The sequence below is a fragment of the Pristiophorus japonicus genome, chromosome 30 (genome assembly GCF_044704955.1).
Source record: "Pristiophorus japonicus isolate sPriJap1 chromosome 30, sPriJap1.hap1, whole genome shotgun sequence".
In the NCBI taxonomy this organism is placed as follows: domain Eukaryota; kingdom Metazoa; phylum Chordata; class Chondrichthyes; family Pristiophoridae; genus Pristiophorus; species Pristiophorus japonicus.
The window spans coordinates 9,394,920-9,417,386 of NC_092006.1; the positions used below are offsets into that span (position 1 = coordinate 9,394,920).

The 22,467-nt window shown below is 55.5% G+C and overlaps 1 protein-coding gene across 4 annotated transcripts in view; it reads left to right on the forward strand.

Annotated features, from left to right (window-relative positions):
• The window catches only part of setdb1b (SET domain bifurcated histone lysine methyltransferase 1b), a 75,552-nt gene that overhangs the window by 31,660 nt on the left and 21,425 nt on the right, over positions 1 to 22,467 (forward strand). The window contains exons 9-16 of one of the 4 annotated variants that reach the window (XM_070868651.1): positions 576 to 766; positions 1,414 to 1,540; positions 5,409 to 5,577; positions 9,439 to 9,609; positions 13,302 to 13,925; positions 14,864 to 14,980; positions 16,781 to 16,950; positions 18,238 to 18,995. In XM_070868651.1, the coding sequence (XP_070724752.1) occupies positions 576 to 766; positions 1,414 to 1,540; positions 5,409 to 5,577; positions 9,439 to 9,609; positions 13,302 to 13,925; positions 14,864 to 14,980; positions 16,781 to 16,950; positions 18,238 to 18,995 (2,327 nt within the window). Of the gene's footprint in view, positions 1 to 575; positions 767 to 1,407; positions 1,541 to 5,408; positions 5,578 to 9,438; positions 9,610 to 13,301; positions 13,926 to 14,863; positions 14,981 to 16,780; positions 16,951 to 18,237; positions 18,996 to 22,467 lie in introns of all 4 variants that reach the window. The other 3 variants (XM_070868653.1, XM_070868650.1, XM_070868652.1) reach the window with 3 other exon arrangements.

A 22,467-nucleotide genomic window follows, 5' to 3' on the forward strand; every position in this document is an offset into this window, starting at 1 on the left:
TTGCGCACAGCAAGCTCCACAAACAGCAGCATGATAATGACCCGGATAATCTCTTTTTTTTTGAAATGTGGAATGAGGGATAAATACTGGCCCAAGGATACCGTGCTCTTATACCAATAGTGGCCGTGGGATATTTTACGTCCACCTGAGAGGGCAGACGGGGCTTCGGTTTAACGTCTCATTCCGAAAGATGGCACCTCAATACGACACTCCCTCAGTACGGCCCCTCCGACAGCGCGGCGCTCCCTCAGTGCCGCCCCTCCGACAGCGCAGCTCGGCGCTCCCTTAGCCCTGCACTGGGAGTGTCAGCCTGGATATTGTGCTAAGCCCGTGGAGTGGGACTTGAACTCATGACCTTCTGACTCAGAGGCGCGAGGGAGATCAAGAATCCGAGAAGCTTTCACACTCTTGGAATGACCCAGTGTTCCAGGCTGGAGGGGTATGCGGTGGGGGCGGGGAGGTGAATCTTACAGTTGAAGAGAGGCAGCCCTAGTTTAGTTTCTGTGATCTTTGGCTGGCGGGTCGACGGACGCACTTTATAACGGCTCCTTTCTTTACCACCACCCGTCGCGAAGTGACAAAGACCTGGGAAGACATCGAAGACGTATCCTGCCGGGATTTCATCGAAGAATACATCACCGCCTACCCGAACCGGCCCATGGTGCTGCTGAAGAACGGGCAGCAGATCAAGACGGAGTGGGAGGGCACCTGGTGGAAGTCTCGGGTCGAAGAGGTGGACGGGAGCCTCGTCAAAATCCTCTTTCTGGTAAGCTGCTACTTCCCGGGAATGGTTCCTCACTGGGGGCGGGGGAAACAAGGATTTTACTCCCATTCCCCCCCCCCCCCCCTCCCCCCTCGGGCTTCGTAGGGACAGGAGGAGGCCATTCAATTAGATCACAGCTGGTCTGTATCTCAAATTCCATCACACCCTTGGCACCGCCCCTCCGACAGTGCGGCGCTCCCTCAGTACCGCCCCTCCGACAGAGCGGCGCTCCCTCAGTACTGCCCCTCCGACAGTGCGGCGCTCCCTCAGTACTGCCCCTCCGACAGTGCGGCGCTCCCTCAGTACTGCCCCTCCGACAGTGCAGCGCTCCCTCGGCGCCACCCCTCCGACAGTGCGGCACTCCCTCGGCACCGCCCCTCCGACAGTGCGGCACTCCCTTGGCACCGCCCCTCCGACAGTGCGGCACTCCCTCGGCACCGCACTGTGAGTGTCGGCCGAGATTGTGTGCCCAGGTCTGTGGAGTGGGACTCGAGCCCGCGACTTTCTGACTCCCGAGGTGAGAGAGTTCTATCCACTGAGCCACGGTTAACCAGTGGTGCTTCGGGGCCCTGGGCTGCCCCGGGCGGTGCCTGTTTCTTGTGTATGAGTGTGTACTGTTTGTTTTCTTTCTCCCTTTCTTGACGCTGAAGGATGATAAGCGCTGCGAATGGATTTACCGAGGCTCGACTCGCCTGGAGCCCATGTTCAACTTAAAAATGACCACCGCCTTCCGGCAGGGCGGGCAAAGCGGGCAGCAACGCACGCGGCCTAACGTGGGTGAGTCGGGCTTGTCTTTAACAGTTTGGGGAGGGAGCAAGGGGAAAGCGAAGGAGAAATAAAGAGGCTTGAACCCTGAGGAGAGAGAAAGGTGAAATAAAAGAACGTACATTTCTATAGCGCCTTTCACAACCTCAGAACGTCCCAAAGCGCTTTACAGCCAATGAAGTTCTTTTTCTTGGATTGTAATCGCTGATGTATTGTGGGAAACACAGTAGCTAATTTGCGCGCAGCAAGCTCCCACACACAGCAATGTGATAATAACCGAGATTACATCTGTTTTTAGTGATGTTGGTTGAGGGATAAATATTGGGCCAAGTACACCAGGGAGAACTCCCCCTGCTCTTCTTCCATTAGTGACTGTGGGATCTTTTAGGTCCTCGGTTTAATGTCTACATCCAAAAGACGGCCCCTTCGACAGTGCGGCGCTCCCTCAGTACTGCCCCTTCGACAGTGCGGCGCTCCCTCAGTACTGCCCCTCCGACAGTGCGGCGCTCCCTCAGTACCGCCCCTCCGACAGTGCGGCGCTCCCTCAGTACCGCCCCTTCGACAGTGCGGTGCTCCCTCAGTACCGCCCCTCCAACAGTGTGGCGCTCCCTCAGTACTGCCCCTCCGACAGTGCTGCACTCCCTCAGTACCGCCCCTTCGACAGTGCAGCGCTCCCTCAGTACTGCTCCTCCGACAGTGTGGCACTCCCTCAGTGCTTTGTCATAACTAAGACCGCCTATTTCCACCTCTGTAACATTGCCCGTCTCTGCCCTTGCCTCAGCTCATCTGCTGGTGAAGCCCTCATCCATGCCTTTGTTACCTCCGGACTCGATTACTCCAACGCACTCCTGGCTGGCCTCCCACATTCTACCCAACGTAAGCTAGAGGTGATCCAAAACCCGGCTGCCCATGTCCTAACTCGCACCGAGTCCCGCCCACCCATCACCCCCTGTGCTCGCTGTCCCTGTGTCCTAACTCACACCGAGTCCCGCTCACCCATCACCCCCTGAGCATGGTGCCCCCGTGTCCTAACTCGCACCGAGTCCCGCTCACCCATCACCCCCTGTGCTCGCTGCCCCCGTGTCCTAACTCACACCCAGTCCCGCTCACCCATCACCCCCTGTGCTTCCTGCCCCGTATCCTAACTCGCACCGAGTCCCACTCACCCATCACCCCCTGTGCTCACTGCCCCGTGTCCTAACTCGCACCGAGTTCCGCTCACCCATCACCCCCTGTGCTCGCTGCCCCCGTGTCCTAACTCGCACCGAGACCCGCTCACCCATCACCCCCTGTGCTCGCTGCCCCCGTGTCCTAACTCGCACCGAGACCCGCTCACCCATCACCCCCTGTGCTCGCTAACCTACATTAGTTTCCGGTTAAGCAACTCCTCGATTTCAAAAATTCTCATCCTTGTTGACAAATCCCTCCATGGCCTCGCCCCCTCCCTATCTCTGCAATCTCCTCCAGCCCCACTGCGCTCCTCTAATTCTGCCCTCTTGAGCGTCCCTGATTGTAATCACTCAACCATTGGCGGCCGTGCCTTCTGTCGTTGGGCCCCAAGCCCTGAAACTTCCTCCCTAACCCACTTCGCCTCTCTACCTCTCCTCCTTTAAGACGCTCTTTAAAACCGACCACTTTGACCAAACTTTTGGTCATCTGCCCGAATATCTGTGTCAAATTTTTAACTCATAATACTTCTGTGAAGCGCCTTGGGTTGTTCCGCTCTCTATGTATCTCATCGTTTTTTGGTGTCTTATCTATCTCCCTTTCCTTAAAAGAGAGGCAACAGTTTTGATGTTGGAACAGTCAGAGCTCGAGAGCGTAACTTCTCCCAGCCTGAAATGCCCAGCCATCATCTTTCTGGAGAGTTGAATGGGATGTTGTTGGAAATCCAATAAATACACTCCCCATTGTGTGGGGCGGCGGGGATTGTGGGGTTAAATAAGATAAAGAGTGAAACAAATTGTGCAAGAAATACAAAGCTAGCATGCAGGCACAGCAAGCAGCGAGGAAGGCAAATGGCATGTTGGCCTTTATTGCAAGGGGGGGGGGTTGGAGTATAAGAGTAAGGAAGTCTTGCTACAATTGTACAGGGCCTTGGTGTGACTACACCTGGTGTATTGTGCACAGTTTTGGTCTCCTTCTCTAAGGAAGGTTATACATGCCTTGGTGGCACAGCGGAGATTCACTAGATTGAATCCTGGGATGAGAGGGCTGTCCTACGAGGAGAGATTGAGTAGATTGGGCCTGTACTACATAAGAACATCAAAAATACGAGCAGAAGTAGGCCATACGGCCCCTCAAGCCTGCTCCGCCATTTAATACGATCATGGCTGATCCGATCATGGACTCAGCTCCACTTCCCTGCCCGCCCCCTTATCGTTTAAGAAACTGTCTATTTCTGTCTTAAATTTATTCAATGTCCCGGCTTCCACAGCTCTCTGAGGCAGCGAATTCCACAGATTTACAACCCTCAGAGAGAAGAAATTCCTCCTCATCTCAGTTTTAAATGGGCGGCCCCTTATTCTAAGATCATGCCCCCTAGTTCTAGTCTCCCCCATCAGTGGAAGCATCCTCTCTGCATCCACCTTGTCGAGCCCCCTCATAATCTTATACGTTTTGATAAGATCACCCCTCATTCTTCTGAATTCCAATGAGTAGAGGCCCAACCTACTCAACCTTTCCTCATAAGTCAACCCCCTCATCCCCGGAATCAACCGAGTGAACCTTCTCTGAACTGCCTCCAAAGCAAGTATATCTTTTCGTAAATATGGAAACCAAAACTGCACGCAGTATTCCAGGTGTGGCCTCACCAATACCCTGTATAACTGTAGCAAGACTTCCCTGCTTTTATACTCCATCCCCTTTGCAATAAAGGCCAAGATTCCATTGGCCTTCCTGATCACTTGCTGTACCTGAATACTAACCTTTTGTGTTTCATGCACAAGTACCCCCAGGTCCCGCTGTACTGTAGCACTTTGCAATCTTTCTCCATTTAAATAATAAATGCTCTGATTTCTTTTCTGCCCAAGTGCATGACCTCACACTTTCCAACATTATACTCCATCTGCCAAATTTTTGCCCACTCACTTAGCCTGTCTATGACCTTTTGCAGATTTTTTGTGTCCTCCTCACACACTACTTATTCTTCCATCTTTGTATCGTCAACAAACTTGGCTACGTTACACTCGGTCCCTTCTTCCAAGTTGTTAATATAGATCCCACTAGTTACTGGTTGCCAACCAGAGAATGACCCATTTATCCCGACTCTCTGTTTTCTGTTAGCCAATCCTCTATCCATGCTAATTAATATATTACCCCCAACCCCGTGAACATTTATCTTGTGCAGTAACCTTTTATGTGGCACCTTGTCAAACGCCTTCTGGAAATCCAGCTACACCACATCCACTGGTTCCCCTCTCTGGAGTTTAGAAGGATGAGAGGTGATCTCATTAAAACATACAAGGTTCTGAGGGGGATTGACAGGGTAGATGTAGGGAGGGTGTTTCCCCCGGGCTGGGGAGTCTAGAACCAGGGGTCACACAGTCTCAGGATAAGGGCTCGGCCATTTAGGACTGAGATGAGGAGGAATTTCTTCACTCGGAGGGTGGTGAATCTTTGGGATTCTCTGTCCCAGAGGGCTGTGGAGGCTCAGTCGTTGAGTATATTCAAGGCTGAGATCGGTAGATGTTTGGAGTCTTGGGGAATCGAGGGGTATGGGGATCGGGCGGGGAAGTGGAGTTGAGATGGAAGATGAGCCACGCTCTCATTGAATGGCGGAGCAGGCTCGAGGGGCCATCGGGGCTGCCCCTGCTCCTATTGCTTCTGTTCTTAAATGTTGTTTGCGAAACCATTCTCAAACCTCGCTCTTTCTCCCAAGGTGCCGTTCGGACCAAGGGCCCGGTGGTTCAGTACACGCAGGATCCGGCCACCAACACGACCCAGACCCCGCAGCTGCCGCCTCCGATCCAGTCTCCCTCCAGCCCTCCGCAATCGCGGCCCCCTCCCGCCGTCACTCCTCAGCCCCAGCCACCAGCCGACAAGCTGGAGTAAGTTCCTCGCGGCGATGGCTACAGGGGAAACTGTTTGAATTGGTGGGAGAGGCGGTAAGCAGCGGACCCCGATAGAAGATCATCAGAAATGGCAGGTGGGGAGAGGGGTGGAGAGATGCAGCAAGTGATTTTATTTCGGGGCAGGAAGAATGAGGCGATGCAATGTGAATGAAATGGTACAATTTTCATCATCGTCATAGATGGTCCCTCGAAACGAGGATGACTTGCTTCCACGCCAAAAGGGATGAGTTCACAGGTGTTTCAATGAAGGACCGAATATTCCCGGTCCTGAACTGCCTGTTGAAGGGTGGAAGGTGCCTGTGGGTGGATTTTTTTAACGTGGGGTGGCCGCTCCTGCTGTACCTGCCTGCGCTCCAATCACCAACCTGGACCTTGATGACATCACTCTTCACTGCCGTCGCTCTCCTGCTCCAGCACGTGCTGCTCCCTGGAGTGGTACACCGCCAAGCTGCTCCTTCCGCTCCCCAGCCTGCTCCGATAGTGCTCGCAGGTTGGGGGCCACTCAGTGCGGCGCTCCCTCAGTACCGCCCCTCCGACAGTGCGTTGCTCCCTCAGCGCTGCCCCTCCGACAGTGCGGCGCTCCCTCAGCACTGCCCCTCCGACAGTGCGGCGCTCCCTCAGCACTGCCCCTCCGACAGTGCGGCGCTCCCTCAGCACTGCCCCTCCGACAGTGCGGCGCTCCCTCAGCACTGCCCCTCCGACAGTGCGGCGCTCCCTCAGCACTGCCCCTCCGACAGTGCGCCGCTCCCTCAGTACTGCCCCTCCGACAGTGCGCCGCTCCCTCAGTACCGCCCCTCCGACAGTGCGGCGCTCCCTCAGCACTGCCCCTCCGACAGTGCGCCGCTCCCTCAGTACTGCCCCTCCGACAGTGCGGAACTCCCTCAGTACCGCCCCTCCGACAGTGCGGCGCTCCCTCAGCACTGCCCCTCCGACAGTGCGGCGCTCCCTCAGTTCTGCCCCTCCCGACAGTGCAGCGCTCCCTCAGCACTGCCCCTCCGACAGTGCGGCGCTCCCTCAGTCATCATAGGCAGTCCCTTGAAGCGAGGATGACTTGCTTCCACACCAAAAAGGGATGAGTTCACCGGTGTTGCAATGCAGGACCTAATATTCCAGATCCTGAACTCCATCCTGAAGGGTGGAAGATGCCTGTGGGTGGATTTTTTTTAACGTGGGGTGACCGTTGCACACCAGCCACCACACAGGCTTGACAGAGCTAGGCCTTGGTCCAGTGGCAAGGGTTAACCAGGACGACTGGAGACCAGCTCTGCTGCACGGGTATCGCAGTGGTACAATTTTAAAGGGGGTGCAGGAACAGAGAGACCGAGGGGTGTATCAAGGAATATGGGGATCAGGCGGGAAAGTGGAGTTACGGTAGAAGATCAGCCTTGATTTCATTGAATGGGGGAGCAGGCTTGAGGGGCCGTATGGCCGACTCCATCTATTTCTTATGTATGGACACGAATCTTTGAAGGTGGCAGTGTACCTTTTATTTTTTAAAGGCATTCAAGATTCTTGGCTTTATAAGCAGCATAGAGTAGAAAAACTAGGAAGTTACGCTAAACCCATTAACACACTGGTTCGGCCTCAGCTGGAGTATTGTGGCCAATTCTGGGCACTGTACTTTAGGAAGGATGTGAAGGCCTTGGGGAGGGTGCAGAGGAGATTGACCAGAATGGTCCCGGGGGATGAGGGCCTTCAGTGACGTGGGGAGACTGGAGAAGCCGGGGTTGTTCTCCTCGGAGCAGAGAAGGTTAAGGGGGAGATTTAATCGAGGGGTTCACTATCACGAGGGGTTTTGAGGAGTAAATCAGGAGAGACTGTTCCCGGGGGCAGGAGGGTGGGTAACCAGAGGGACACAGATTGATGATAATCGGCGATGGAACCAGAGGGGGGAGATGGGGAGAGTGTGTTTTTGACGCAGCGAGTTGTTGTGATCGGGAACGCGCTGCCTGAAAGGGCGGTGGGAGCAGATTCAATCGGGACTTTCAAACGGGGGAATTGGGTAAATACTGGAAGGGGGGAAATGTGCCGGGCTGTGGGGAAAGAGCAGGGGGGGAGTGGGACTGATTGGATCGCTCTGTCACAGAGCCGGCACAGCACGGGCTCCATGGGCCCAATGGCCGCCTGCTATGTTGAATGATTGTATGATATGAGTTGTGGATGTATTGTGTGGGATAAATCACGAGATAGGTCCGGGTGAAGATTGGCCCATTTAATCTTCCACAATTCCAACTCTTGTCTCCCATTGCAATCTCCAGCGCTTTCTCAAATGCCCTGGTCCTCGACTGCCCATTACTGGTGTCTGGCCTAAGATCACTCTTCTGCATCTGCAAGTACTGTTCAGGGTTCTCTCTATCCCATTGGGTATCTTTCCATTCCTTCAGGGAAGTCTTGCTACAGTTATACAGGGTATTGGTGAGGCCACACCTGGAGTACTGCGTGCAGTTTTGGTTTCCATATTTACGAAAGGATATACTTGCTTTGGAGGCAGTTCAGAGAAGGTTCACTCAGTTGATTCCAGAGATGAGGGGGTTGACTTATGAGGAAAGGTTGAATAGGTCAGGCCTCTACTCATTGGAATTCAGAAGAATGAGAGGTGATCTTACCGCAACATATCAGATTATGAGGGGGCTTGACAAGGTGGATGCAGAGAGGATGTTTCCACTGATGGGGGAGACTAGAACTAGGGGGCATGGTCTCCGAATAAGGGGACCGCCCATTTAAAACTGAGATGAGGAGGAATTTCTTCTCTCTGAGGATTGTAAATCTGTGGAATTCGCTGCCTCAGAGAGCTGTGGAAGCCGGGACATTGAATAAATTTAAGACAGAAATAGACAGTTTCTTAACTGATAAGGGGATAAGGGAGCTGAGTCCATGATCGGATCAGCCACGATCGTATTAAATGGCGGAGCAGGCTCGAGGGGCCGTATGGCCGACTACTGTTCCTATTTCTCATGTTCTTAAAGCCCCCTCTGAGACTTGTCTGTCGCGGACCGAAGAGCTCCAGCTTATCAAATCTATCCTGCCAGTGACCACCCCTGCTCCACTCTGCATTCCCTCTATTGCCCGGATGGTCCCTGACGTGCCTGGAACAAAAGGAAAAAAGACGGCCTTGCATTTATATAGCGCCTTTCACAACCACCGGGCGTCTCAATGCGCTTTACAGTCAATGAAGTACTTTTGGAGTGTAGTCACTGTTGTAATGTGGGAAACGCGGCAGCCAATTTGCGCACAGCAAGCTCCCACAAACAGCAATGTGATAATGACCCAGATCATCTGTTTTAGTGATGTTGGTTGAGGGATAAATATTGGCCCCAGGACACCGGGGAGAACTCCCCCTGCTCTTCTTCGGAATAGTTCCATGGGATATTTTACGTCCACTTGAGAGAGCAGCGCCGCCCCTCCGACAGCGCGGCGCTCCCTCAGCGCCGCCCCTCCGACAGCGCGGCGCTCCCTCAGCGCCGCCCCTCCGACATCGCGGCGCTCCCTCAGCGCCGCCCCTCCGACAGCGCGGCGCTCCCTCAGCGCCGCCCCTCCGACAGCGCGGCGCTCCCTCAGCAGTGCACTGGGAGTGTCGGCCTAGAATTATGTGCTCAAGTCTCTGGAATGTGACTTGAACTCACGAGCTCCCGTCTCAGAGGCGCAAGTGTTACCCCCTGAGCCACGGCTGCCACATTTAACTTGCCCGCGGAGCTGCCTGAGGAGCCGTTGCGCGTTGCGTCTTTTTTGACTGCGTGGCTGTCGTCGGGTGGTCCAGTGCCCCTCCCAGCTGACCTGTGTGTGTGCCTGCCTCCTGTCCCTCCCTCCCTCCCTCCCCTCCCCGCCTCTCCTCTGCAGCAGCCCGGGAAGTTTAGCGCAGGCCAGGAAGCAGGTGGCCAAGAAGAGCACCTCCTGCCGCCAGACAGCCACGCCCCCCCGGGCAGCGGAGCCCGCCGCTGCCCCCGAACCGCCAGCCGCCATCGAGACGCCAGCGACGGCCAGCAAAACCACGGCCAGCCAGCAATTCAGGTAGGTGGGGGTGGGACGGGGCGGGAGGGGTGAGCTAAATGGCGGGCTGGGGCCGATGAGCAAAATGGTTGGTTTGGTGAATACCAGACGGGCATGGTCTGGGTAACAGATATTTGGGTAACTGCATTCACGTAGCGACTTTACCGTAATGATTTTGCTTCATGGGTTCTTTGCTTAAGAATTCGTAGCAACACATTGCTATTAACAACTGGTTGGTTTATTAACAAAGGTTTAACAATCACGCTGCACATTACCAGTTCATCCACCAGGCTCACAACTGCATACCTCATTCCCTCCCCCCCCCCCCCCCCCCCCCCCCCCCGAACCCAACTGGCCGGGGTTTTATTGAGCCTTGTGAACATCATGTGACTGGCTAAGCCACTCCCCACTCAACAGCTCTACAACTATTGCGAGTAGAACTTACAGCCGAGTGCCCCCTTATTAATGGGACAGCAGAACACTCACAAATTGACAAATAAAACTTTGCGAATCTCAAATTAAAGTTTGGTTGACGGGGGGTGATGATGCACCCCAGTCCCTCCGGCGCCCACCTCTCGCGGAAGGCCGCGAGCGTACCGGTGGACACCGCGTGCTCCATCTCCAGGGACACCCTGGCTCGGATGTAACTGCGGAAGAGAGGCAGGGAGTCGGGCTGAACGACCCCCTCGACCGCCCGCTGCCTGGACCGGCTGATGGCCCCCTTGGCCATGCCCAGGAGCAGTCCTACGAAGAGGCCCTCCGAACTGCCCATTCCCCTCCGCACAGGTGTGCCCAAAGATCAGGAGTGTGGGACTGAAGTGCAGCCAGAATTTGAGGAACGGCCCCTTCGAATAGTGGAAGAGGGGCTGCAACCTCTCATACACTGTACATATACGTGGAACACGGACTCCTCCAAATCTCAACAGCTCTACAAACCTGTGGGCATACATTACACGCTTAGCAAAATGTCCAAAGGCATTTTAAAGGGCAAAAAAAATTGACACCAAGCCAAGGAAGGAGATAACAGGATAGGTGAGAGCTGGTTTAAATCGTTCTTTAAAAAAAACAAGTTGAGCTGTACGATTCCAGGGCCATTGCCCAACCCTACCCCTCCCTATCTCTGTAACTTCCTCCAGCCCTCTGAGATCTCTGCACTCCTCCATTTCTGGCCTCTTGCGTATTTCCCCCGATTTCCATCATTGACAGGGTGAGTTGGTGAAAGGATTCAACTTCAAGTGTGCGTCTCGTCAGATAGCAGTGAGATACGAACCCAGAGAAAACTAGCCACTCGCCCACACACTCGTGTCCCCTGCCCCCCACTCTCCCAGTGTTGTACAACTCAATGGCCTTGTCCCCTCCCTATCTCTGTAACGTCCTCCAGCCCCTATACCCCTCCCTATCTCTGTAACCCCCTCCAGCCCCTACACCCCTCCCTATCTCTGTAACCTCCTCCAACCCTACACCCTTCCCTATCTCTGTAACCCCCTCCAGGCCCTACACCCCTCCCTATCTAAGTAACCTCCTCCAGCCCCTACACCCTCCCTATCTCTGTAACCCCCTCCAGCCCCTACACCCCTCCCTATCTCTGTAACCTCCTCCAGCCCCTACACCCCTCCCTATCTCTGTAACCCCCTCCAGGCCCTACACCCCTCCCTATCTCTGTAACCTCCTCCAGCCCCTACACCCTCCCTATCTCTGTAACCTTCTGAGATCTCTGCACTCCTCTAATTCTGGCCTCTTGCGCATCACCCGATTTCCATCGCTCCACCATTGGCGGCCGTGACTTCAGCTGCCTGGACTCCAAGCTCTGGAACTCTCTCCCTAAACCTCTCTGCCTCTCTACCTCTCGTCCTTTTACGACGCTCCTCAAAACCTACCTCTTTGACCCAGCTTTTGGTTGCCTGTCGTGATATCACTTTGTGTGTCTCGGTGTCAGATTTTGTTTGATAATGACACCTGTGGGGTGCTTTGGTTTTATTAGGTGAAGCAAGAAAGAATGGAATAGTTGGATTTATATAGCGCCTTTCACAACCACCGGATGTCTCAAAGCGCTTTGCAGCCAATGAAGTACTTTCGGAGTGTGGTCACTGTTGTAACGTGGGAAACGCGGCAGCCAATTTGCGCACAGCAAGCTCCCACACACAGCAAGGGGTCACAGTCTTGGGATAAGGGGTAAGCCATTTAGGACCGAGATGAGGAGAAACTTCTTCACTCAGAGAGTGGTGAACCTGTGGAATTCCCTCGCAAAGAGTTGTTGAGGCCGGTTCGTTAGATATATTCAAGAGGGACTTAGATGTGGCCCTTACAGCAAAAGGGATATGCTTGACAAATCTTCTGGAATTTTTTGAGGATGTTTCCAGTAGAGTGGACAAAGAACCAGTTGATGTGGTATATTTGGACTTTCAGAAGGCTTTCGACAAGGTTCCACACAAGAGATTAATGTGCAAAGTTAAAGCACATGGGATTGGGGGTAGTGTGCTGACGTAGATTGAGAACTGGTTGTCAGACAGGAAGCAAAGAGTCGGAGTAAATGGGGACTTTTCAGAATGGCAGGCAGTGACTAGTGGGGTACCGCAAGGTTCTGTGCTGGGGCCCCAGCTGTTTACATTGTACATTAATGATTTAGACGAGGGGATTAAATGTAGTATCTCCAAATTTGCGGATGACACTAAGTTGGGTGGCAATGTGAGCTGCGAGGAGGATGCTATGAGGCTGCAGAGTGACTTGGATAGGGTAGGTGAGTGGGCAAATGCATGGCAGATGAAGTATAATGTGGATAAATGTGAGGTTATCCACTTTGGTGGTAAAAACAGAGAGACAGACTATTATCTGAATGGTGACAGATTAGGAAAAGGGGAGGTGCAACGAGACCTGGGTGTCATGGTACATCAGTCATTGAAGGTTGGCATGCAGGTACAGCAAGCGGTTAAGAAAGCAAATGGCTTGTTGGCCTTCATAGCGAGGGGATTTGAGTACAGGGGCAGGGAGGTGTTGCTACAGTTGTACAGGGCCTTGGTGAGGCCACACCTGGAGTATTGTGTGCAGTTTTGGTCTCCTAACTTGAGGAAGGACATTCTTGCTATTGAGGGAGTGCAGCGAAGGTTCACCAGACTGATTCCCGGGATGGCGGGACTGACATATCAAGAAAGACTGGATCAACTGGACTTGTATTCACTGGAGTTCAGAAGAATGAGAGGGGACCTCATAAAATTCTGACGGGTTTAGACAGGTTAGATGCAGGAAGAATGTTCCCAATGTTGGGGAAGTCCAGAACCAGGGGTCACAGTCTAAGGATAAGGGGTAGGCCATTTAGGACCGAGATGAGGAGAAACTTCTTCACCCAGAGAGTGGTGAACCTGTGGAATTCTCTACCACAGAAAGTTGTTGAGGCCAGTTCACTAAATATATTCAAAAAGGAGTTGGATGAAGTCCTTACTACTCGGGGGATCAAGGGGTATGGCGAGAAAGCAGGAATGGGGTACTGAGGTTGCATGTTCAGCCATGAACTCATTGAATGGCTGGAGGGGCTGAATGGCCTGCTCCTGCACCTATTTTCGATGTGATAATGACCCAGATCTGTGTTTGTTACATTGATTGAGGGATAAATGTTGGGCCCAGGACACCGGGAAGAACTCCCTGGTTAACGGCGCTCTGTAAATTCAAGCTGCAAGAGTCTTGATGCCATTGAGTTATTGATGCTGCTTCTCTTCCAGGTTCGGCGTTCCGACCCCTCCCGCCGCAGAGCGGGCTGATGCCGCCAGCACCTTGCCGACGCACAAGCTCCTGGACGAGCGGATGCCGGTGGAAACGCCCTACAAGGCGCCGAACGAGAAGCTGGCCTACGTCTCGCACGACTGCAAGCCCGGCTGCCTGTCCCGGCTACTGCCGGCCGCCCGGGGCAAGTACCGGGGCAAGAACCCCATGCTGGTGCCCCTGCTGTACGACTTCCGTCGCATGACGGCTCGCCGCAAGATCAACCGCAAGATGTCCTTCCACGTGGTGTACAAGGGGCCCTGCGGCCTGAGCCTGCGCAACATGGAGGAGGTGGAGCAGTACCTGGCCCAGACCCGGGGCGACTTCATCTACCTGGAGATGTTCTGCTTCGACCCCTACGTCCTGGTGGACCGCAAGTTCCAGCCGCAGAAGCCCTTCTACTACATCCGGGACATCACCTACGGCAAGGAGGACGTGCCGCTCTCCTGCGTCAACGAGATCGACGTCACGCCCCCGCCCCAGGTGGCCTACAGCAAAGAGCGCATCCCCGGCGAGGGCGTCTACATCAACACCGACGCTGATTACCTCGTGGGCTGCGACTGCACCGACGGATGCAAGGACAGGTAACGCGGAGGAACGGCCCCTAAACAGCAGCCCGACCCCCCCCCCCACCGCCTGTCTCTCTTGCCCCCGCGCAGGCACCGGCACACTTTCTCTTCCTGCTAGTGTGAAGCCCCGCGCCCGGTGTGGCCCTCGGCCCTGTGCACCAGTCCGTGCTGTGATGCCTGCTTTCTGTGTGCGTGTGGGGTTTTTGTGTGTGCGTGCGTGCACAAGTGATTTTATGCGCGTGTGTTTGTTTGTGTTTGTTTGTGTTTGTGCTTTTGTGCATGTTTGTGTGTTTTTGTGTGTGCGTGCGTGTGTATGCTGTGTTTTGTGTGTGGTTATGTGCATGTGTGTTTATGCTGTGTTTTTGTGCGTGCGTTTATACTGCGTGTGTTTTGTGCTGCGTGCGTGTGGTTATGTGCATGTTTGTATGTGCATGTGTTTTGTGCGTGTGTGTTTTGTGAATGTTTTTGTGCGTTTGTGTTTATGCTGTGCGTGCGTTTATACTGCGTGTGTTTTGTGCTGCGTGCGTGTGGTTATGTGCATCTTTGTGCGTGTGTTTTGTGAGTGTTTATGCTGTGTTTTTGTGCGTGTGTTTATGCTGTGCGTGTGCACGTTTATACTGCATGTGTTTTGTGTTGCATGCGTGTGGTTATGTGCATGTTTGTATGTGCGTGTGTTTTGTGCGTGTGTGTTTTGTGAGTGTTTATGTTGTGTTTTTGTGCGTTTGTGTTTATGCTGTGCGTGTGCGCGTTTATACTGCGTGTGTTTTGTGTTGCGTGCGTGTGGTTATGTGCATGTTTGTATGTGCGTGTGTTTTGTGTGCAGGCGCGTGTGTGTGTGTCTTTGTTTCCCCCATTTTAAGAGCTGTTTTTGTTTCACACTTTTCCTGTTGCCTTCTGAAATATTGTCCCTGTCCTCTGCCCCGAAAGCCTTACCATGACTGGTGTCTTTACAGGTCAAAGTGTGCTTGTCTGCAGCTAACCATGCAAGCAACCGCCTGCAACCCAGGAGGCCAACTCAACTGCAGTGCCGGCTTTCAGAACAAGCGACTGGATGAGTGTTTGCCCACAGGGTAAGTGATACCACTCCACCTCTTCCTGGGTTTCAACCGAACGGCAAACGAAGCTACCTGCTTTTTCTCGTCGTATAATGGCACGTGAAATTTGAATCCTGTTGTCCTCAACTGCGAGAAGCTCCCAGCAAGTATCATTCTAGATTTTGTTCCGAGGGAGGAGAACAATTTGTAGGGCTATGGGGAGTCATCGCAGGCAGTCCCTCGGAATCGAGCAAGACTTGCTTCCACTCTTAACGTGAGTTCTTAGGTGGCTGAACAGTCCAATACGAGAGCCACAGTCCCTGTCACAGGTGGGACAGACAGTGGTTGAGGGAAGGGGAGGGTGGGACTGGTTTGCCGCACGCTCCTTCCGCTGCCTGCGCTTGGTTTCTGCACGCTCTCGGCGACGAGACTCGAGGTGCTCAGCGCCCTCCCGGATGCACTTCCTCCACTTAGGGCGGACTGGTCTTTGACCAGGGTCTCCCAGGTGTCGGTGGGGATGTTGCACTTTATCAGGGAGGCTTTGAGGGTGGTCCCTTGTAACGTTTCCTCTGCCCACCTTTGGCTCGCTTGCCGTGAAGGAGTTCCGAGTAGAGCGCTTGCTTTGGGAGTCTCGTGTCGGGGCATGCGAACTATGTGGCCTGCCCAGCAGAGCTGGTTGAGTGTGGTCAGTGCTTCAATGCTGGGGATGTTGGCCTGGTCGAGGACGCTAACATTGGTGCATCTGTCCTCCCAGGGGATTTGCAGGATCTTGCGGAGACATCATTGGTGGTATTTCTCCAGTGACTTGAGGTGTCTACTGTACATGGTCCATGTCTCTGAGCCATACAGGAGGGCGGGTATCACTACAGCCCTGTAGACCATGAGCTTGGTGGTAGATTTGAGGGCCTGGTCTTCAAACACTCTTTTTCTCAGCTGGCCGAAAGCTGCACTGGCGCACTGGAGGCGGTGTTGGATCTCGTCGTCAATGGCTGCTCTTGTTGATAGGAGGCTCCCGAGATATGGGAAGCGGTCCACGTTGTCCAGGGTCACGCCGTGGATCTTGATGACTGAGGGGCAATGCTATGGGGAGTGGTTCTGCTTCAGAACGCTCTTTCAAAGAGCTGGCACAGGCATAGCAGTCCAAATGGCCACCTGCTGTGCTTGCTACAACTGGACAGGGTATTGGTGAGACCACACCTGGAGTACTGCGTACAGTTTTGGTTTCCGTAGTTGAGGAGGGATATACTTGCATTGGAGGCAATTCAGAGAAGGTTCACTCGGTTGATTCCTGGGATGAAGGGAGTTGTCTTGTGAGGAAAGGTTGAGCAGGTTGGGCCTCTACTCATTGGAGTTTAGAAGAATGAGAGGTGATCTTATCGAAACGTATACGATTCTGAGGGGGCTGGACAGGGTAGATGCAGAGAGGATGTTTCCCCCCGTGGGGGAATCTAGAACTAGGGGGCACATAGTCTCAGAATAAGGGGCTGCCCATTTAAGACGGAAATGAGGAGGAATTTCTTCTCTCAGAGGGTTGTAAATCTGTGGAATTCTCTGCCCCAGAGAGCTGTGGAGGCTGGGACATTGAATATATTTAAGGTGGAGATACAGATTTTTGAACGATAAGGGAGTGAAGGGTTACGGGGAGCGGGCGGGGAAGTGGAGCTGAGTCCATGATCGGATCAGCCATGATCGTATTAAATGGCGGAGCAGGCTCGAGGGGCCGAATGGCCGACTCCTGCTCCTATTTCTTATGCTCTTATCATTTTATGAGTCTGGACATGGCACGTTGACGGATTTATCCACATTTTCCTCCCTCCCTCTCTCTCTCTCGCTCAGGATCTACGAGTGCAACAAGCGGTGCAAGTGCAACGTGGGGATGTGCACCAACCGTCTGGTGCAGCACGGGTTACAGGTGCGGCTTCAGCTCTTCAAGACCCAGAACAAAGGCTGGGGCATCCGCTGCCTGGACGACATTGCCAAGGGCTCCTTCGTCTGCATCTACGCAGGTAACGCCATGGAGCTGCTCAGCTGCGACTGCGCGTATGTTCCCTCCGCATTCTTATCCCCACCCTCACTGCAGATGCAGGGTTAGGCTCCAGAGATGCTGGCTCAGTGGGTGGGGGGTGGGGGGCGGGGGGCGGGGGTTGAGTCCCGCTCCAGAACCTTGGGACCATAATTCAGGCTGACACTCCCAGTGCAGTACTGAGGGAGCGCCACACTGCCAGAGAGGCAGTACTGCCCTTCCGGCAGTGCGGCGCTCCCTCAGTGCCGCCCCTCCGACAGTGCGGCGCTCCCTCAGTGCCGCCCCTCCGGCAGTGTGGCGCTCCCTCAGTGCCGCCCCTCGGACAGTGCGGCGCTCCCTCAGTGCCGCCCCTCCGGCAGTGCGGCGCTCCCTCAGTGCCGCCCCTCCGACAGTGCGGCGCTCCCTCAGTGCCGCCCCTCCGACAGTGCGGCGCTCCCTCAGTGCCGCCCCTCCGACAGTGCGGCGCTCCCTCAGTACTGCCCCTCCGGCAGTGCGGCGCTCCCTCAGTGCGGCGCTCCCTCAGTGCCGCCCCTCCGACAGTACGGCGCTCCCTCAGTGCCGCCCCTCCGACAGTGCTGCGCTCCCTCAGTGCCGCCCCTCCGACAGTGTGCCGCCCCTCCGGCAGTGCGGTGCTCCCTCAGCACTGCCCCTCCGACAGCGCGGCGCTCCCTCAGCACTGCCCCTCCGACAGCGCGGCGCTCCCTCAGCACTGCCCCTCCGACAGCGCGGCGCTCCCTCAGCACTGCCCCTCCGACAGCGCGGCGCTCCCTCAGCACTGCCCCTCCGACAGAGCGGCGCTCCCTCAGCACTGCCCCTCCGACAGCGCGGCGCTCCCTCAGCACTGCCCCTCCGACAGCGCGGCGCTCCCTCAGCACTGCCCCTCCGACAGCGCGGCGCTCCCTCAGCACTGCCCCTCCGACAGCGCTGCGCTCCCTCAGCACTGCCCCTCCGACAGGGCGGCGCTCCCTCAGCACTGCCCCTCCGACAGGGCGGCGCTCCCTCAGCACTGCCCCTCCGACAGCGCGGCGCTCCCTCAGCACTGCCCCTCCGACAGCGCGGCGCTCCCTCAGCACTGCCCCTCCGACAGCGCGGCGCTCCCTCAGCACTGCAGTGGAGTGTCAGCCTAGATTTTTGTGCTCAAGTCCCTGGAGTGGGATTTGAACCCACGACCTTCTGGCCCAGAGGCGCGAGTGCTGCCCACTGAGCCCCGGCTGGTGCTTGTTGTGCCACCCGCCCGAGCTTAACGTGTTGCTTCGGCGCTCTTCCGCAGGTAAAATCCTGACCGACGACTTTGCCGACAAGGAGGGGCTGGAGATGGGCGACGAGTACTTTGCCAACCTGGACCACATCGAGAGCGTGGAGAAGTACAAGGAGGGCTACGAGAGCGACGCCAAGTGCTCGTCGGACAGCAGCGGGGTGGACCTGAAGGAGGAGCACGAGAACAGCGGCAGCGAGGCGGAGGACTCCAGCTCAGACAGCTCGGACCAGAACTTCGGCAATGACGACGCCTACGTGCCCAGCTCGGTGTGGCGCAGCTACGTGACCCGCACCAAGAGCCGCGAGCAGAAGGAGAACGGCTCGGAGGCCGGCCTGGCCCGGCAGACCAGCCTGGAGGAGTGCTCCGCCACCGCCCCCGCCGGTGGCGTGGCCGCCGCCGGCTGCAAGCTCCCCTTCACCGAGGAGACGGCCAAGAACAAGGTGGCCTCCTGGCTGAGCGCCCTGCGGGTGGAGGACCCCACCCTGGACTCCGACAGCCGCTCCTCCTTCAAGATGGCGGAGGGCGGCGGTGCCGTGGCCAAAGACGAGCCGGCCGACGGCAAGAAGCCGGCCGCCGCCCCTCCCAAGGACGAGTTTCCGCCCCCCAAGAGCGAGGCAGCCCCCAAGGAGGAGCCCAAGCCCCCTGAGCTGCCCGTGGACACTAAGCCGCAGGGCAAGCAGGAGACGCCCATGGACTTCAAAGCTCAGGGCAAACCGGAGACGGCAAAGAAAGACAGCAAGATCGAGAGCCTCGAGATAATTACCATCAAGGTAAGACCCTTCCGTTGGTAGGAAACATAGAAAAACATCATATTTGTAACGGTGAGAAATCGGGAAATGTCGGTGTTCAAAGGGACCTGGGTGTCCCTGTACACGAATCACTGAAAGTTAACCTTATGTGTTGAATAAAGAATCTGACCAGATACTGTAAGCGCAAAGTAATGTGTGACCGTCATCCTATATTGCAGGTCTCCAGAGTGCCTCTCCAGCCTGTGAGGCCTCCATAAGTACCTGTGCTCCCAAGGGATTGTGGGATCCCTTGGGCCTCCAGGGGATGAGCCCTCTGGTGGTTAAACAAGGTATTTACAGGTTTACGTATATAACAGTTAATATGCAGGTACAGCAAGCAATTAAGAAAGCAAATGGTATGTTGGCCTTTATTGCAAGAAGATTTGAGTATTCGAGTAAACGCGTCTTACTGCAATTATATCATCATCATCGGCAGTCCCTCAGAATCGAGGAAGACTTGCTTCCACTCTTAACATGACTTCTTAGGTGGCTGAACAGTCCAATACGAGAGGCACAGTCCCTGTCACAGGTGGGACAGACAGGGGTTGAGGGAAGGGGAGGGTGGGACTGGTTTGCCGCACGCTCCTTCCGCTGCCTGCGCTTGGTTTCTGCACGCTCTCGGCGACGAGACTCGAGGTGCTCAGCGCCCTCCCGGATGCACTTCCTCCACTTAGGGCGGACTGGTCTTTGGGCCAGGGACTCCCAGGTGTCGGTGGGGATGTTGCACTTTATCAGGGAGGCTTTGAGGGTGGTCCCTTGTAACGTTTCCTCTGCCCACCTTTGGCTCGTTTGCCGTGAGGGAGTTCCGAGTAGAGCGCTCGCTTTGGGAGTCTCGTGTCTGGCAGGCGAATTATGTGGCCCGCCCGGCGGAGCTGGTCGAGTGTGGTCAGTGCTTCGATGCTGGGGATGTTGGCCTGGTCGAGGACGCTAACGTTGGTGCGTCTATATGCCCTTGGTGAGACTACACCTGGAGTATTGTGCACAGTTTTGGTCGTCTTACCTAAGGAAGGATATACTTACCACAGAGGGAGTTCAATGAAGGTTCACCAGACTGATTCCTGGGATGGGGGGATTGTCCAATCGGGAGAGATTGAGTAGACTAGGCCTGTATTCTCTAGAGTTTAGAAGAATGAGAGGTGATCTCATTGAAACATAGAAAATTCTGAGTGGGCTGGACAGGGTAGATGCAGAGAGGATGTTTTCCCTCGTGGGGGGATCTAGAGCTTGGGGGCACATAGTTTCAGAATAAGGGACCGCACATTTAAAACTGAGATGAGGAGGAATTTCATCTCTGAGGGTGGTGAATCTGTGGAATTCTCTGCCCCAGAGAGCTGTGGAGGCTGGGTCATTGAATATATTTAAGACAGAGATAGACAGATTTTTCGGCGATAAGGGAGTGAAGGGTCATGGGGAGCGAAGGGTTATGGGGAGCGGGCAGGGAAGTGGAGCCGAGTCCATGATCAGATCAGCCATGATCGTATTGAATGGCGGAGCAGGCTCGAGGGGCCGAATGGCCGACTCCTGCTCCTATTTCTTATGTTCTTTCGACACCAATGATTGGACGTCCCACCAGGAGGTAAACGCCATATTGAAAAACTGGTTCCGGCTGGCTTACGATGAAAGGGATTCGTCTTCGTAACTGCCTTTTTAACATTCAGATATTGCACTTAGCTCGCACCGAGTCCCGCTCACCCATCACCCCCTGTGCTCACTGTCCCTGTGTCCTAACTCGCACTGAGTCCCGCCCAACCAACACCCCTCTGTGCTCGCTGTCCCCCTGTCCTAACTCGCACCGAGTCCCGCTCACCCATCGCCCCCTGTGCTCGCTGTCCCTGTGTCCTAACTCGCACCGAGTCCCGCTCACCCATCGCCCCCTGTGCTCACTGCCCCCATGTCCTAACTCGCACCGAGTCCCACTCACCCATCACCCCCTGTGCTCACTGTCCCTGTGTCCTAACTCGCACCGAGTCCCGCTCACCCATCACCCCCTGTGCTCATTGTCCCTGTGTCCTAACTCGCACCGAGTCCCGCTCACCCATCGCCCCCTGTGCTCGCTGTCCCCGTGTCCTAACTCGCACTGAGTCCCGCCCAACCAACACCCCTCTGTGCTCGCTGTCCCCCTGTCCTAACTCGCACTGAGTCCCGCCCAACCAACACCCCTCTGTGCTCGCTGCCCCCGTGTCCTAACTTGCACCGAGTCCCGCTCACCCATCACCCCCTGTGCTCGCTGACCCGTGTCCTAACTCGCACCGAGTCCCGCTCACCCATCACCCCCTGTGCTCGCTGTCCCCGTGTCCTAACTCGCACCGAGTCCCGCTCACCCATCACCCCCTGTGCTCGCTGCCCCCGTGTCCTAACTCGCACCGAGTCCCGCTCAGCCATCACCCTCTGTGCTCGCTGCCCCCGTGTCCTAACTCGCACCGAGTCCCGCTCACCCATCACCCTCTGTGCTCGCTGCCCCCGTGTCCTAACTCGCACCGAGTCCCGCTCACCCATCACCCCCTGTGCTCGCTGACCCGTGTCCTAACTCGCACCGAGTCCCGCTCACCCATCACCCCCTGTGTTCGCTGACCCCGTGTCCTAACTCGCACCGAGTCCCGCTCACCCATCACCCCCTGTGCTAACTCACCGAGTCCCGCTCACCCATCACCCCTTGTGCTCGCTGACCTACATTGGCTGCCAGTCTCCATTTTAAAATTCTCTACCTCTATCAAATCCCTCCAATGGCCTCCTCGCCCCCCCCCCACCACCCCCACAACCTCGCACGATCTCTGTGCTCCAATTCTGCCCTCTTGCCCATCCCCCGATTTCCATCGCTCCACCAAGCTCTGGAACTCCCTCCCTGAACCTCTCCGCCTCTCTTTCCTCCTTCAAGACGCTCCTTAAATCCGATCTCTTTGACCCAGCTTTTGGTCGCCTGTCCCTGATATCTCCTCATATGGCTCGGGGTCGAATTTTGTCTGATAATCGCTCCTGTGGCACGCCTTGGGACATTATAGGAGCCATATAAATGCAGGTTGTTGTCGAGTTTCACAGCCGGACTCTTGTGTCGGGCTGTAATGTTGTTCTGGTCTCCCGGGCAACAGGCTTGTGAGGAAGTGCAACACAAGATGTTGAAATGCAGACAGGCTTGGTGGGTGGGCTCCCTCACCACTGAGGGTAACGCATGTGGCACAAACTGGAGCGGCTGGTCTGGTGTTTATCCCCACCCGCCGGGGTGCTCTCTGGTTGTCCTCACTGCCTGTTGGTACAAAGACCTTCCCCGGGGTCAGTGCCTTGGCTCCGAGTCAGCCTTCCATTCCTGCAATCTGGCCAGTCACTTTCCGGCCGATGAGTGTACCTCGATTTGCCGTCCCACTTCTTCAGTTGTGCTGAACGAGCACTGGGTTATTGTGTCCATTGGCTGTGATTACTGCTCATGTTCAAGGGGGAGTGAATGACTCAACTTTCTTGT